At 41.3% G+C, this 18,230-nt stretch overlaps 1 protein-coding gene and 1 pseudogene across 1 annotated transcript; both read left to right on the forward strand.

Moving 5' to 3' along the window:
- The first annotated feature begins 730 nt into the window (after positions 1 to 730).
- LOC119140898 (creatine kinase S-type, mitochondrial-like) lies at positions 731 to 5,562 on the forward strand. The gene is made up of 3 exons (XM_037372563.1): positions 731 to 872; positions 2,325 to 2,420; positions 5,342 to 5,562. The coding sequence occupies exons 1-3, from the start codon at positions 759 to 761 to the stop codon at positions 5,516 to 5,518; spliced, it is 387 nt and encodes a 128-aa protein (XP_037228460.1). The 5' UTR covers positions 731 to 758; the 3' UTR covers positions 5,519 to 5,562.
- Positions 5,529 to 18,230, forward strand: part of LOC119140933 — a 46,654-nt pseudogene continuing 33,952 nt past the window's right edge.

Consider the following 18,230-nt stretch of genomic DNA (forward strand, 5'->3'; position numbering starts at 1 on the left):
TTGATGGGTGTATTCTTATACTGGAAAAGGCAGTGAAGAGTTGATCTCTATCCATGTTCCCCATGCCACTCAGGATTTTTAGGTCTCTACCATGTTCCTCCTCCAAACTGTCTCTTTCAGGCTGATGAGTTCTGGCCTACTTAAACTTTATTCACATGGATAAAAAGTACAAAATGTTTAACAGGTCAGGCTACCATGGAAAAGGCGCATGAGTTTCTGTAAGTGATAGCACTGAAAGGAATGACCTACCTAATGCCACATCCTGCCACGTTTGACTTTTCTGACCAGACAGTCACTTACAGCAGAGTCACCTGGAAGCATTTTCAATAAAAATCTAGAGCTCACACTTCCGACTTTGCTGGATACCTTATTCTACCCCATGCCACAAATCCCTGCAATCTACAGTCAGCATTATATAATTGATTATATAATGAAATACTCAAAAACTCAGACTCAAAACATCCACAAGATTCCAACCTCCTTTCCTATTACTCCTTTCACTTTAAATATTTTTGTCTGCTGTTTAATACTCTGATATTGTACCTTTTTGGTCAGTGGAAAGATGTCTCTGGGTAATGCATTGTTACTATGAAGCAAACTAAAGCATTCAATTATGGCCCTAAATCATTTAAACATTCTGGGTGTCAGGTTTAGAATTGTGTGCTAAATACAGTGTTACAGCACTCTCCAAACTATCAAGCTGCAACAAGGTCTTTTACCATCACATACCAGCAATTTATGCTAGGCTAAGGGACAAGATGACTCCCAATGGCTACACCCTAGACCAGTGTATCCAAACTGGGGTTGACAATCCTGGCCATCCTTTCATTAAAACTGTGGGCATGGTTGCAGGCGATGAAGAATCCTATGAGGTAAAATATTTTCACAACGCTATCATATTTGCTTCAGTTTGTATGGTATAATTCACAAGAGCTCATTATATGAACACAGATTCTTAGTAGAATATATATTCCTAAGAGAAATTGTATCCCAGAGAATATATAAGGGGGAGGCCATGTGCATAAAGACAGTATTTTCTCTACCCTTTATGAGGATTTGAATGCTATCCTACATTAGGAAATCCAGTGAATATGATGCATCGCTAAAGGAGCCCTCTACTGCAGTCAAAGATAATAAAATATGTCTTCTTGGGAGCAATATTCTATTTGCCTCCAACAGCTTCTCTCTTTCCTACTACTAAACATAGTTTATGGAAAAACAATGAGACACATCAAAATAAAGGTAATATGGAAATTACATTGTAAAACAATTGAGGCAGAACTGAAAAGAAAATTGCTTCTGTGAAGTGCCAGGCTATTGGACCATGACAAAAGCCAAAGACAGTATTAAGATAGACAAGTTTATGTAATTCTGGAACAAGGAGAATAGAAAAAGAAGAAAATCCTTATTTTTATTGACCTCTGTGGTCTGCTTCCTTCAGTCTACCATGCAACAGTATATATTATTATACAATCTTTTAATAGTATCCCAAATGTTAGGCTGTTCAAGATGGAAGAATACATCTGATATTCTTGAACTACCAGCTTCTGTGATTTGTTTTACTTAGACATGGTGACTGCCTTGAAAAGCTCTGCCAGAGTTATTACTGTACAATAGAATGAAGGTGTGATTGTGACCAGTGTTGACATACCTGTGCTAAATGTCTCTAACTAGCACCAGTATCTAATGGCAGTGAAGACATCGGTATTCTCATATGACCTAAGAACAGGACACAAGCTGCCTGGGAACCAAACATGTATTTTAGTTGCTAATAAATCCTGATATCTAATCTGGTTGCCACCCACATCCAGTACCTATCTGTGGTAACTAGAATAAGCTTGTAACTAAAGTGCAACTAAAGTAAGGTGCAACTGTAAGGTAAGGTGCAATTTTTGTTGTAAAGGTGAGCAACCACTACAGAGCATCTTTTAGGTGAAAATGACTGAAACTTACCACCAATAATCTCCCATTTTATTATTAGGAGAGAGAGGGTGAAATTCCATGTTCTAAGACGTACAGCAGAAACTCAGAGCAACTGAGAAACTCATGGCAAACTGTTGGCAGCTACCCTCTGCTACATAAAAAAGAGATCTATTGAAAATAGATCAGATTTTGAGAGATAATTTTTTCAGAGACCAATTTTCAAAGATACAGCCTACGTATGACCCTTCCCTTAATATTTATCCCTGTCAGCACTTGCAAACTGCCATTTATGGCTGCCATCCAGGAGCCCGTACCAAAGGATTTCCCTTGTGACTGAAGTTAGTGCCTTAAAGTGTTTCTATAATACTGAAGACTCTTTGTAGATTCTCCTGATTCCATAGGTATTTGCTGAGATTTTTGACCCTGTCATTAAAGTGAGACATAATGGCTATGATCCATGCACAATGAAGCATCACACAGACTTGGATGCATCCAAGGTAGGATTTAAATAAAATAATGAGGAAATATGTAGAAGAATGGCTGCAGAAACATGGCCTTAGAATCTCTGAAGATCTGCACAATCCAGGCCTGGTATTAGCACTGGAGTAATTTGGTTTGGTGACCCTTGGAGGTTATGGCTAAAACGTCAAGGTGAACGGGGGTTTTATACAGGGTTTCAAAATCTAACCGGTTCACCTATTTGGGGTGAATTGAAATCTGGGAGTTTCCATGTATATGTATCAGGGGGCTATCAGTTGCCACCGGGAGTCTTTTTTTTATATGTATGGACATAGCGTGGCCAGGGATTCCTTTGTATCCTGTTGGTGGACCATGTTATTTAGGGCGTTTAACTTTGTTTGCTCCACATATGAAAGACTTATTGAAAATGACTCCACAATCTCATAGATCACGGAGGGCACTGCGCACCTTTGATGAGACATGTAATGACCGAGTCGATCTGCAGTCTGTAACAACAAATGTCCTAGCCTCCATATTTATGCCAGGAGCAATGGCAGCATTAAACTCTAAGAATATACGAAGGTTAGTATGTTTGGGAGAGAAGCAATTTAATATTGCATTGCAGATTTTAAGTTCGTTATCGTTTGACGTAGATAGTGTTAGGCATGCTACATTACAAAATAGAGCTGCAACAGATTTTTTGTTATTAGCACATGGACACGGTTGTGAGGATTTTGAAGGGATGTGTTGTGTGAACCTTTCCGATCATTCCATATCTATCCACAAGAAGTTGTCACAACTGCAGGGAAACATGAAGCATATTCTTGCTGATGATAACCCCTTTGATGAATGGTTGAGAGGATTGGGCATAACAGGTTGGTTAAAGACGTTATTGATGGAATACGCTTTGTTATAATCATTATTGTAATGCTTTTAGTTTTTAGCTGTTTATTTTCTTGTTTAAAGAGAGTAGTTTTTAACATAACCAATCAGGCCTGTCTTGTGCAAAAGAAAAAAGGGGGAATTGTAGAAGAATGGCTGCGGAAGCGTGGCCATAGAATACCTTAAGTTCTGCACAATCCAGGCCTGGTATTAGAATAGGCCTGTAATCAGAATTGTACTGAAGTTACTGTGCTGAAGTTAACAAGAAAGGTAGCCTTGAGCTATTCTTGAATCCTGAGACCAAGTAATTATGTTGTGCCAACAGGCCGTGGCTGTAACAAGCTACAGCTGCTGGGAAAGCAAGTGCAGGGCCAAGAAAGATAGGGAGCGGTATGGGAATATAGGGAGTAACAAACTACAAGGCTGAAGCATAGCAACACAATTAGCTACATGGATAGAATGCTTATTTTAGTCATGATAATTAGTGGTGCGAGAACCGCGCACGCTTAGAGACTACTAACCAATTATATTTCTGCTTTGGGAATATGCATGTGTATTGGTTCTATATAAGTAGTGTTAGAAACTAATAAAGTTGAGCAAGATGCATAACTCATATTGAGCGTCTTCTTGACTCCGGCAAACCCTTCTTCCAACAGAAATAAAGATTCAGTGCTGCTTCTTACAATGATGATATTGTACGTAATAGTACTTTCCCCCCCCCCCCCCCCCCCCCCCCGATCCACCTCCAAAGAAAATGAGGAAACTGGCTAAGGAAACTGGGATGCCACAAATGACTGAAATGGCACATCCCACAGGGAGTATGTCTAAATGAAGTGAGGCCTGGTTCTGTCCTTTCTTTTTGCAAGGCTGTTTGTTTACAGCCTAGGTTTTCTGGGGTTTTCAGCATCTGACAAAGGACAAACCAGGCTAGCTTCTACATGGTCTTTCTTTCTCTTCCATATTCTTCTCTTCTAATTTCCTCTCTTTACTGGACCTCTTTCACCTGACTACTCTATTCAATTACACCCTGACATCATGCAGAAATGTCAGAGGCATGAGACTGTGTAAGAGGAGCAAGCCAGGAGCCAAGAATGATAGCAAGACAGACAGAACATTTGGCTCACCAAAGGCACAGTTCTACAGTACCCAAGCAAGAACAGGACAGGTCTAGTTACAGTAATCAGGTTCAGCCAACAGCCCAGTGATAGAGAAAGCCATAGTGTCAAGGCAAGTCTGAGGTCAGGTCAGTGAGGCAGGGTCAGGATAAACAAGGTACAAGGCCAGGCACAGGCATACCTATAAAGTATCTCAGGCAAGGATTGAGGGCGAGTGCCTTAGATTAAATGCAGCTATAACCAAGGTGTAAAGACCCCAGATGAAAATTCTCACAGATCTTTTTCAGACAGCTCTTTTCAAATTTGTCAGCTCCATGGTTACACAGCTGTGCAATATCAGAGCTGGTTAAAACCCAATGGAGAGAGGGTGAAAGAGGTTTGCAGAGCTTGGTGCACTCATGGCCCTAACATCAAGCTAGTTACATCCCTACCTTGTTCTTAACAGAGGGATTAATCCTAACTCATACTAAGCATTTAGGCCTCTGCCTAATGGCACTGTGAGTCTGTTCATGAGATAAACATGTATTTAAGGATTAGACTGAAAGCATCCGCCCCCGCATACACACAATCAAATCTATTGCTTAGTATTTCCTTCATAGTTCAATAACAGTGTAGATTAGCATCATCTTGGACTTTCCTCTTTCAAAAGATCTTCCATACCTGGCCTTCTTTCTATGTTCGTATCCATATTTCCAAAAGCCACTTAGATCCTTTCATATTCCTTGCTGGAGGTAAGAAGGATCAGCTGGTTTGTCACATTGAGTCAGCAAAAGAACTTCGGAGTTCCTAAAAAGCCCTTAGTATCTGAAACACTGGGGGGGTGTTCTTAATATTCCGTGATATCTAGGAGAGGTCATGATCCCTGGTCAGAAAGATGCCCCATTTTTATATGATGTGTTTTTTAAATAGTAGTGTACAAAATGGGGGACTGTGTGTAAATTAAAAAAGCATTCTTCCTTCAGATCACCCATGGTCAATTTGATGAGCGCTATGTCCTCTCATCATGTGTACGTACTGATCGTAGCATCCGGGGCCTCAGCCTTCCTCCAGCTTGTACCAGGGCAGAGAAGAGAAGTGGAAAATGTTGTGGTCACTGCTCTAGCTGGGCTGAAAGGAGACCTTTCTGGAAAGTACTATAGTTTGTCCAATATGTCTGAGAAGGATCAGCAGCAACTTATTGATGTAAGTATAACTCCGTATTATGTATAGGGCTTTTGCATGTGAATAAGAGCCACATGTACACTCAGAGAAAATGCAAAAATGAAACTGATTTGGGGAAATTAGTTCAAATGGTGCCTACATATTTTGGAACCTCTAAAATTAAGGGTAGCAAGCATGCAGGCCAAGATACAAATTCTCAATGTGACACACACAAAGAGATCACAATATTCATAAATTCAGAATCTAATTTGACAGAAAATAAAATACAGGAACATGGGAACATAAACATACAACCATAAGTATTTTGTTTTATAGTTCCTTAAAACCAGTTGCTGGTAAAAGACCACCTTGCTTTTCATGTGCCTGGAAATGGTTCCCAGGACTGGCTGTTCCATCACCTTCCCAGGGATCGAGGTGAGCCTGACTGGCTTGTGTTTCCCTGGATCTTCCTTCTTGCCCTTCCTGAAGATAGGAGCGCCATTTGCTTTCCTCCAGTCCCCAGGCACTTCTCCCAATCACCATGATCATTCAACGATAATGGAGAATGGCCTTGCAACGACATCTGCCAGTTCCCTCAGTACTCGTGAGTGCATCCCATCAGGGCCCATGGACTTATATATGCCCAGTTTACTTAAATATTCCCCAAACTGATCCTCTTCCACCAAGGGTACATGTTTACATCTTCCTTGCTCCAGCCTTTGCCCCTGGTCTCTGGGGCCTGGGATTCCCCAAGGCCGGTCTCGCTAGTAAAGACGGAGGCATTTGTTACGTCAGCCTTTTCCATGTCCTGTGTCACCAGGCCCCCTATTCCATTCAGCAGTGGGGCCACATTTTCCCTAGTCTTCCTTTTTCCACCTATGTACTTCTAGAAGCTCTTGTTGTTGCCTTTGACATCCCTGCCCAGATTCAGTTCCAGGTGGGCTTTGGCTTTCCTAACTGCATCTCTGCATGCTCAGACAGTATCTCTGTATTCTTCCCAGGTTGCCCATCCCTGCTTCCACACTCTTTATGCTTCCTTTTTGTGTTTGAGTTTGTCCAGGAGCTCCTTGTTCATCCACACAGGCCTCATGGGATCTCTGCCCAACTTCCTGTTTGTTGGGATGGACCGCTCTTGAACTTGGAGGGGGTGATCCTTGAATATTAACCAGCTTTCTTCAGCCCCTCTTTCCTCCAGGGCCTTATCCCATGGGACTCTTCCAAGCAGATCCTTGAAAAGGCCAAAGTCTGTTCTCCTGAAGTCCAGGGTTGTGAGTTTGCTTTTCACCCTCCTCCCTCCTTCCCCTCAGGATCCTGAACTCCACCATCTCATGGTCACTGCAGCCAAGGCTGCCTTTGACCATCACATCCCCAACAAGCCCCTCCTTCTTGGTGATCAGGAGGTCCAGCAGAGCACCTCTCCCCATTGGCTCTTCTGTCACTTGGGCGAGGAAGTTGTCATTGATGCTCTCCAGGAACCTCCCAGATTGCTTATGCCTTGCTGGTGTTGTCCCTCCAGCAGATATTGGTGTGGTTAAAGTCCCCCAGGAGGATGAGGGCCTGTAAATGCGAGACTGCTCCTAGCTGTCTGTAGAAGGCCTCATCCACTTGTTCTTCTGGGTCAGGCAGCAGACATCCCCTACAATGTCACTCATACTTGTCCTCTTTCCTTCCAAATAACTCCATATGTGGACTATCTCAAATGCATATTTTGTATCCATATATTTACTCTGTTTCCTTTGGAAACCTTCAAGGCTTGTCTTAGTGCTATCAGTTCTGCCCTCTGGGCTGACATGTTGATGGGTAGAGCCCCAGCCTCTATCACCTGTGTGGTTGCAACCACTGCATATCTAGCCATCTGTCTTCCATCTTGTACAAAGCTACTACCATCAATGAACAGTTCCAAATCAGGATCAGTTAATGGTTCATCCCTCAGATCCTGTCTGCTTGAATATACATGTTCAGTAGTTTGTAGGCAATCATGATATAGGAATTCAGAATCCTTTACTTCTGAATTCAAAACCATTGCTAGGTTCACCGCTGTGGTGGTTTTAAGTTCCACATTATCCTGCTCCAACAAGATAACTTGATATTTGAGCATGCAGCTTGGAAACAACTGATGCCCCCCCTTTTATTCTAAACCAGAAACCACCATATGTGGAACACATATCATAATTCTCTGTCCCATCATTAATTTTCTTGCTTCTTGAATTAAGAGAACAGTTGCAGACACAGCACGCAAACATCCTGGCCATCCTTTGCTCACATTGTCCAACTGTTTGGAGAAATATCCCACAGCTCTCCTCCATGTTCCCAATCACTAAGTCAGCACATCCAGGGTTAAATGTAGTTGTTCAAATACAAATAGCTCAAAAGGCTTAGACAAGTCAGGTAGTCCCAATGCAGGTGCTGACATCACAGCCCTTTTAAAGTTCTTGAAGTCTGCTCGGCATTTGGGGGTCCCTAGTAAGTGGTTCTTTTTTGACCCCTTCAGGGTTTCATAAAGGGTCCATAGTTGAGGATCCACAGTCTGCACCATCCGACCATGCTCATGAATTCTCTCGGCTTCTGCACAGCTCTTGATTCTGGAGTTTAGCAGATTGCCGCTTTCCTGTCGGTTCCCAGTTTCTGCTATCCTTGGGAAATCTCAAATCCTAGATAGAGCATATTTTCTTTTCCCACTTTGGCTTTACCCTTCAATACACTATATCCTCTTTGGCCTAAGAAATTCAACATGCTTATAGTCATCTGCAAGCATTCTCCCCAGGTTTCTGCAGCCAATAAAATATCATCCACATACTGTAATACTATTGTTGTGGTTTAACCCCAGCTGGCAACCAAGCACCACGCAGCTCACTCCCCCCCACCTGGAGGGGTTGAGAGGAGAATAAGAAAGGAATGTAAAACTCAAGAGTTGAGATAAGAGCAATTTAATAATTTAAACAGAATAAAAAGGTAAGAACAATGACAATAACACCAACAACAGTAAAAATAATAACAACAGCAACAACAACAGTTATAATGGAAAGGTGGGGGAGAGGATAAAATCCAAAGGAAAAGGGAGAAAGGAAAACAAGTGATGCACAGTGCAACTGCTCACCACCCGCTGACTGATGCCCAGCCAGGCCCCGAGCAACCATTTCCCCCTAGCTAACCCTCCAAGTTTATATACCAAGCATGACGTTCCATGGTATGGAATACCTCTTTGGCTGGTACAGGTCAGCTGTCCTGGCTGTGTCCCCTCCCAGTCTCTTGTGCTCCTCCAGCCCTCTGGCTGGCAAGGCCCAAGAAACTGAAAAGTCCTTGATTTAGTATAAACATTACCCAGCAACAACTAAAAACATCAGTGTGTTATCAACATTGTTCTCATATCATAGCCAAAACACAGCACTGTACTAGCTACTAAGATGACAGGTAACTCCATCCCATCCAAAACCAGGAGAATCCTTCCAGATTGTCCTTTTTTCCACAATTTCAATTCCTTTGCCAGCTGATTGCCAAATATTGTTGGACTGTTTTGAAGTCTTGTGGCAATACTGTCCAAGTAAGTTGAGCTTTGTGTCCAGTGATGGGCTTTCCCATTCAAAGACAAATATTGCCTGGCTACTTTTGTCTAGAGGTATGCAGAAGAAAGCATCCCTAAGATCAAGCACCATAAACCACTTATGTTTTTCCTCTAAGAATGTCAGCAAGGTATATGGGTTAGCTACCATGGGATGAATATCTTGAACAAGCTGATTTATGGCTCTTAAATACTGAACTAATCTATACTCCCCATTCGGTTTCTTTACTGGCAATATTGGAGTGTTATATTCTGATTCACGTTCTACTAACAATGCATAATTTAAAAATTTCAATATTAACTATTCCAAACTCTTCCTATCCTCCCACTTAACAGGATACTGTTTTTGTCTTACTGGTTTTGTTTCAGACTTTAAAATGATTCTTACTGGCTCAGTCAACTTGGATCAACTTGGGATTCCACTAGCCCATACCAAAGGGGTTACTGCACCTTCTACTTCTTCAGGGATTTCTTCCTTTGATCTCTGTGTAGTCTGTAACATAAAAATCTTTGCCTCCACAACTTTTGATTCAGGTATTAACAATTGTGTTTCCCCATTAGTAAAGACTACCTGTGCATCTAGCTTACTCAATAAATCTCTTCCCATCAAAGGCATTGGGCATTCAGGCATATATAAAAATTGGTGAGTTACCCATTGCTTTCCTAACTTAAATTTTAAGGGTTGCAGGAAGGGTCAATTCTCACTTTTCCCTGTGACACCAACATTTACAGCCTCTCAACTAAGACCTCCTCTACAAGTATTGAGTACAGAGTAAGTAGCTCCTGTAACTACCAAAAATTCTATCTCAATGTTCCCCAACATTAATATAACCAGGGGTTCAGCTGGGCATGACTCTTTCAGTCCCCTTCAGGACTCATCATCTAATATCATCAACTTAATGGCTTGCAAAGCAGGATACAAGTTCCTGACCTGAGGGCTTTCCTTCTTCCAGTGTCCCTTTTCCTTACAAATTGCACATTGGTCCTCTGCTACCTGGGGTTGTATAGATTGTGTGAAAGGAGGCAACCTGCCCCTTCTAATTTTTGAAGTTTCTTTCTTATATCTGGGGATGATTGCCCTATAAAAATATAGATTAATTGAATAGCTTAATCTGGATTCTCTGGATCTAAATTACTATATTTTATAGCAGCTATTTTTAACCTTTTCATAAAAGCCATTCAGCTCTTGTTTCACTTCATACAATTTGGACCAATTGATTGCCTTTGGCATAGCATGTGGAATGCTAAATAATATCCGTCTTTGATACTTTGTTATTAACTCTGGCAGTCCGTGTTGGTTTGGGTCCCACCCTGGATCTATAGAGGGGAAATTCTAATCCACTGTCCCTTGTAAGTTACCAGTAGCATGTATCCCTTCTACTTGCTTCCTTGTGGTATGTAATATCATTTTCTTCTCAGTTCCATCTAATAATGTGTCTAATATCTGTAAAACCTATAAATCATTTCAATCTGAATCCTGAGTTTTAATTATAGTTTCAAATATCCAATCCGAATCCTGAGTTTTAATTATAGTTTCAAATATCCAATCCGAATCCTGAGTTCTAATTATAGTTTCAAATACTTTCTCCACTCTTTCTGGATCCTCCCTATATATTCCTGCAGTCTCCTTCCACGATTTTAAATCGGTAATTGAGAATGGTACTTTAACTGTCACTGGCCCGTTATTCCCAACTGCTTGACAAAGGGGATCTTGAAAAACTTCTCCCTCTGTTGTTCTCTAGTTCTACCTGCTATTGGACTAAATAATTCTGATCCATACCCTCCCTCTCTCTTGCTCCTACCTTCTCCTTCATCCAAGTTCCTACCTAGATTCTCATCAGGATCTCCTAATCTTTGATAAGGAGCCACCATAAATTCTAAATCTTCCTCTTCTTCCCTATCACATTTCAAACATCTTTTTCCAATGCTACAAGCCAAACAACGTTACAAATTCCTCCCTTCCCCTTCTTTTTCCAAAGCCAAAACCATAGGATCTCATGGGATTATTCCACACTCTTTCTTCCATTCTGGATGATTTCTTAATGTGAAAAATAAATGTACATATGAGAGTTCATCCCATTTTCCCTCTCATCTGCAAAATAACGTCAATTGCAATATGGTGTTGTATCTTTAAGTTCCATTCTTTGGCCTTTTTTCTTGGTCATTAAGGGTATACATTGGCCACCAATGATTACAATATTCTGTGAGTGTTTTTCAAGTGAGAGGACTTTCCCCCACCTTTCCCCAATGCTTCAATAAACATCCCAAAGGAGATTTCTTTAAAATACCTCCTTCAACAGATTGAACGGTTCCCATGATAGTAAACACAGATTAAAATAAACAAAAAACCCACCTTAAATAGGACAATACAAGAATCCAAGACAATTCACTTACACATACATTCTTATAAAAAAATTTAATCTTAAAACATAATCCAAGTCTCAATATCCAATACCGTTCCAAGATGAAAACCACTATTGTATGCAGCAGGACTCTACCCCACAATTACCAACCAAAATACCAACCAAAACCACAACTGCACACAAAATCGTTCCACAGACTTTCGTCTAGCAGAACTAAAACCTTCCCTTTAGGTACCTTTATAGCCCAACTCTGAGGAGCTTTCGCCATATCTTATGGGCAGGCAACCCCCCTTTTCAAGGATCCCGTTCTTTACAGGACAACGCTGTGTGCCTTATGGGCAGCCACAGCACAACCCTGCGCACCTTATGGGCAGGCAACCACCCTTTTCCTGTTCCAATAAAGGAATGCCTTTACCTTCCAGGGGTCTTGCTCAGACCTCGTTGGTCCAGGGATCAGAGGTTCTCCCCAAGGTACCAGCTGGAGGTCCTGTTATCCCGTGGATCCATTGAGATTCAGAAGCAGAGTCCCATCTGGGTCGCCAAACCTCTCACCAAATTTGGAATGAGAAAACTTCTTAACACCAGTGTAGGAGATCTTGGAAAATCAAAGCAAGTGTCACAAAATCATTGAGACCAGAGTGAGTACAGGGATGTAATAATAATAATTAAAAAAAAAAAATAGCAAGAGTACAAATGAAGGTATGGGCGACCTCAGGAATGCAACCACCATACATACTTTCCACATGGTGTCTATAAAGCAGCCCACAAAATTTCATGTTCTCCTTTAGTTTAATAAAAGTATTATATAGGCTATATGAATGTATGTATATAAATTAATGATTTTTTTTTTAAAATATGAGGGTATTCCCTTATATTTAGAGACATGCAGAAGGCTTACTATATAGGACCTTTAGGTCTGGGGTTTTTTTCCTTAGGTATGTAACATGGGCTCAGCAGATTGTTCTAGAATATCTTCACTTGCCTCTAAAAAAAAGAAGCTGGGGTAAAGGCCAAACAACCCATTTCATCATTTTGCAAATTAAGCAAGAGGGTTTCTTAGAGTCATTTGCATGTTTCACACCTCTTCTAAGTTCAGAGGGATAGTGTAGGATTTTGGCAGGCCTTTGTAGGAAAACCAGTGCCCAAGGATTTTTCTTCTGAGACCTTAGAGACAGTAGCACTGCAGCTGTTTCTCCCTTCACTTGATCTGATGCAAGGCTGGGACCCAAAGGGAAAGTATGTTATTGCTGTGTATCTGATGACCTACATCTGGGGTGCCATATGCAATGCTCATTAGCTGTATCTCAAGGAAGACATTGTGGAATGAGGTATAAAGGCTACTAAAATGATCGTGGTGTGATGGAGCAGCTGCCTTATGAGGAGAGGCTGAAAAAGCTGGATCTCTTCAATTTGGGAAGGAGAAGGCTGAGGGAGGATCTGCTTAAAGTTTACAAAATTGAAAGGTTGTAGATAATGAAGAACTGTATTCAGTAAATCCTACAGCCCTAGATATAGGGAGCACTTAAACCCAAACTTCCCTAATAGTTTAATTAAAACAAATAAAAGAAAGTTGTCTTCACACAGATCTTCTGAAACTTGTTGCAGTAAGAGGCAGTGGAGGCAAGGCAGTTACCAGCAGCTGGAGAGAGAGATGAGACAAATCCATATACAACAGATCCACAAGCAGTTTCTAAAGGAAAAGGGCAGGGACTGCCTCTAGTAGTCTCAATCCAGCAGCCATGAATATTGGGGAATTTGGATGGAAATGGGCTGCAGCAAACATCCCTCCTTGTTTGCTTCTCCTGTAAAAGCATCTCTGCTGCTGTTGCATACAGAGTATGGGCCCAGACAGATCCCTGATCTCATGCAGGAAAATGATTCTTACATCCTTTTCTGCTACCTGTCAAGTAGGAGCTTTCCCATCTCATATCTGTAGTTGTGAAAGCAGTCTCAATCTCATCCTCAACTTTTCAGAAGCCACAGCACTTCATTTTTTTGTGTTTCTGATTTAAGCATAATTTTTTTTTTCTCAAATAGTTAGGAGTGACAAGCCCAATTCTGGAGCAATGCCTGAATCCTAACTTTGGCTTTTATACTTCATGTATAACATTGTTCAACTAAGCAGCATTACACTCAAGTAATTTCCCTGCGATGCATATTTTATCCATCTCATAGGAGAGTTTTATACTTTTAACAGACTTTATAACAGTAATAATGTCATTCAGATAATTATATCATAATTGAACATTTTTGGCTTTTACTGCAGTTTGCTTAATACTTTATGATGGCAAATCTCTCATAATTCCCACTTTGTTGGGAATTATTGTTTTAATTATTACACTTCAAATATATCACTTTGGCAGAGTAGGAAAGCTACAGTATGGAACAGTCATATTCATGAATGCTTTAACGAGTTACCAGCTTTTTCATGTGGGAGGCTTTTAGTCCTGTCACCTCTAGTCATTAATTTTAACACTGATTTCATTTAATTATCGCTTAGTCTACTCAGGCCAGGCCTTCATCTGCAGGGGCTAGCATATGGGGAGTTTAGGTTTATAGGAGAGCAGTTGGAAGACTGCATAATCTGGCGATATTGTATTTTTCTGCAGTGTTTCAGCATGAGTCATCTATGTTAATACAAGTAATTTTCAGTAGAAGTTGAGATTAAAATGGTGATAGTGATTCCTAGATTTTTCAAGCAATTTGAAGTATTAATTATCCCAAATAAACAGCAAGCACACTGATCTTTGCATTGGTAGTGGTGAGAATTCTATGGCTTAATTATGGCCTTCTTTATGATCATTTAATTTGTGTGTGCCTGGCACCAATATTACATCAAGAGCAGCACCCTATGAATGTTGGAGAGAAAACACATCAATTTGTGAAAGTCTGGATGGTCTTTGTAATAATCTTTTTCTTTAGCACTGTGCTCAACGTTACAAAATACAGAGTGAAGCAGTGCTTCATGCCTTACAGTAAAAGATCCTATGGATTCAGCACTAAAAAACTGTTTCACTTCTTAAGCAAATTATATGAACAAGTCAACATGCTCAGCCTTTCTATAAATATATCTGTTGAATAGGTTTTTGTCACCATTTTGTGGTATATTTAGCATGAATAAAAGTCTTCTACCTAAGCATAAAATGAAAAACTGGTACAATTTGCTAAAATTGAAACTAAATATAACCCACTTTCACTAAAGAGTATTTTTTCCTATATCTTAGTTATTACACATGAGCAAACTCAGTGTGGGCTAGTAGGAAAATGTTCATCTGTCTAGTAGATTAAAACATTTTGTTGATGAAAAGAGCAGTCTGAAAAGATTTTGTTTCTTTATAAATTGTAATAGTTATTAAAATGAGGATTCTGGCCCACTAAGTTACAGCCTGCCAAGACATCATTACTTAATTTCTCTAAGTAGCTATACTATTCCAGCTTCTTAAAGGTAAATGTTAGGAAAGTACTGATATTTTCATCAAGGAACAGAACAAAGTCCAACAGCTAAACAGTGTGCTTTGATAGAGGGTTTTGTGCGAAGTCTGCTAATGTAAGGGTCAGTATTGGAATATGTAGGCTTATACACTCAGGAAGATATTTGTGTGGGTACAGGATTATACATAGGAATCTGATGTCAGTGGAAAAACATGAGGACAATGTTATAATCCAGTTATTTCTCACTTGAAATTCATCCTTATAGGTGCTTACAGACTGAACTGTCTATTGTAAATAATAGTAGGAACTAGGTATGAAAAACAATGTTGTTTCTTGCACACTGAAATCAGTCAGAATTGGGTTGTATTCGAAGATCTAGCCATAGCTCATTAGCTAATCAGTATGTGCATATTATTATTTAGTAAGAGATAATATTAGATCTGTTAGAACCAGTTCCAGAGATCCCATGATGTCAGAGATTTTTATATGGCAGGCACTACCATACTGGACAGATAAAGAGGCCCCTATTGCAGGAGTATTGATTGAGTAACTGTGGCTCCATTCAAGAAAAAGGAAAGAGTAGTCAAAGTGGGAATTTTGTAAATATGCCCTGAAGTAATTGACTACAGGTAAATAATATTAGTCTTAGTACACTGGTCAAATTTGGGAAATGAGATTTTGCTTGCTTTTCCCATTCATTAATTTGCCCCTCTACTCCCTACATATATCACAGAATCATAGAATCATTTAGGTTGGAAAAGACCTTTGAGATCAAGTCCAACCATAAACCTAACACTGCCAATTCCACCACTAAACCATGTCCCTAAGTGCCATGGCTACATGTCTTTTAAATACCTCCATGGATGGTGACTCAAGCACTACCCTGGGTAGCCTGTTCCAATGATTGACAACCCTTTCAGCAAAGACATTTATCCTAATATCCAATCTAAACCTCCACTGGTGCCATTTGAGGTCATTTCCTCTTGTCCTATCACCTATTACTTGGGAGAAGAGACCGACACCCACCTTGCTATAACCTCCTTTCAGGTAGTTGTAGAGAGAAAGCAATAAGGTCTCCCCTCAGCCTCCTTTTCTCCAGACTAAACAACTACAGTTCCCTCAGCCACTCCTCATAAGACTTGTTCTCTAGACCCTTTATCAGCTTCTTTGCCCTTCTCTGGACATGCTCCAGCACCTCAATGTCTTTCCTGTAGTGAGGGGCCCAAACCTGAACACAGTATTTGAGGTGCAGCCTCACCAGTTCCAAGTACAGGGGGACAATCACTTCCCTAGTCCTGTTGGCCACACTATTTCTGATAGAAGCCAAGATGCTCTTGGCCTTCTTGGCCACCTGGGCACACTGCTGGCTCATGTTCAGTTGGCTGTTGACCAGCACCCCAAGGTTGTCACGTTTGGCTAGTCCAGTCCACTGGGAACTCCAGGGTAGATAGGACTGCTGATAAATGATGGAAAGTGGCTTAGTGAGCACTTCCTCCAGCTCCTCAGTACTCTGGATGGATCCCATCTGGCCCATAGACTTGTGTGTAAATGGTGTAGCAGGTCACTAACCATTATTCCCCTTGTATTATGATGGCTTCATTCTGCTCCCCATCTCTGTCTTCCAGCTCAGCAGGCTGTGTACCCTGAGACCAATTGGTCTTATTTTTAAAGAATGAGGCAAGAAGGCATTAAGTGCCTCCGTCTTTCCTGATCCTTTGTGTTCATTCCCCCCCCCATCCAATAAAGATGGAGATTCTCCTTAGCCCTTCTTTTGTTTGCTAATGTATTTACAGAAATGTTTTTATTGTCTCTTGCAGTAGCCAGATTAAGTTCTAGTTGGGCTTTGGCCCTACTAATTTTCCCTTGCATAGCCTCATGACATCATTGTAGTCCTCCTGAGTGCCTGCCCTTTTTTCAAAGGTCATAAACTCTCCTTTTTTCCCTGAGTTCCAGCCAAAGCTCTCTGTTCAGCCAGGCCCGTCTTCTTCCCCGATGGCTAGTCTTTTGGCCCATGGGAACAGCCTGCTCCTGCACCTTTAAGATTTCATTCTTGAAGAATGCCCACCCCTTCCTGCAGTCCTTTGCCTTTCACTACTGCTTCCCAGGGCTCTGTCAACCAGACCCCTAAAAAGGCCAAAGTCTGCCCTCTGAAGGTCCATGGTGGCAGTTCTGCTGACCTCCCTCCTCCAAGAATCCAAACTGCTATCATTTCATGATCACTATACCCAAGACTGCCTCCAACCATCACATCACCCACAAGTCCTTCTCTGTTTGCAAACAACAGGTCCAGTGAGGCATCTTCCCTAACTGGTTCACTTGCCAACTGTGTCAGGCAGTTCTCTTCCACACACTCCAGGAACCTCTTAGACTATTTCCTCTCTGCTGTATTTTATTTCAAGCAGACATCGGGTAAGTTGAAGAACAAGATCCCATGAGAATAAGGGCTAGTAATGTGAGACTTCTCCCAGCTGCTTATAAATACTTAATCTGCCTCTTCCCCTTGGTTGATACTGGTCTATAACAGACTCCCCACCATGATATCTGCCTTGTTGGCTTCTCCCCTGTTCTTACCCATAAACTCTCAGCCCTTTTATCACCATCAAGCTCTAGGCAGTCAAACACTCCTAACATACCAGGGCTACACCAGCACCTCTCCTTCCTTGCTTATCCCTTCTGTAGGAGTTTATAGCCATCTATTGCAGCACTGCAGTTGTGTGAGTCATCCTACCAGGTTTCTGTGATAGCTGCTATATCATAGCTTTTCAGCTGTCCCAATGGTTCTCAGCTCCTCCTGTTGTCCATGCTGCATGCCTGGGTTAGATTACTCAGCTGGGTATTGATCCCTGCACTTTTTTTTTTGGGGGGGAGAAGACCTAATCATATGTGTTTTCATGGTTTTCTAACACATCAGTAACTATTGTGTCTTTGCTGCTGCATGGATCTCCATCCCTTGCCTCCACTGAGATGGCAGACTGAAGGACCTTGCTAGTATGCAGTCCCTGAAACATTGGTGTGCTGTCCCCAGCCTTATCTCTAGCAAGCCTCATTTATCCCTTCTGCCCGCAATCTTGTTTAAAGCTCTTTCAGTGGGTTCTGCTAACTCCTGTGCAAAGATTTTCCCCCTTTGAGACAGGTGTACCCATCTGTAGCCATTAGGCCCAGTTTTGTGTAAACCAACCCATGATCACCCCAAATTCTGTTAGTGAACCAGGCTCGGAGCTAGGTTGATTGCTGGTCTTCCTGTTCTTCCTCCACCATCCCTGCAACTGGAAGGACGGAGGAGAACACTACTTGTGCTCCTGATCTCTTAACCAGTCATCCCAATGCCTGAATTCTCTTTTGATTGCCTTTGGACTT

This window comes from Falco rusticolus, chromosome W (assembly GCF_015220075.1).
Source record: "Falco rusticolus isolate bFalRus1 chromosome W, bFalRus1.pri, whole genome shotgun sequence".
Classification (NCBI taxonomy): domain Eukaryota; kingdom Metazoa; phylum Chordata; class Aves; order Falconiformes; family Falconidae; genus Falco; species Falco rusticolus.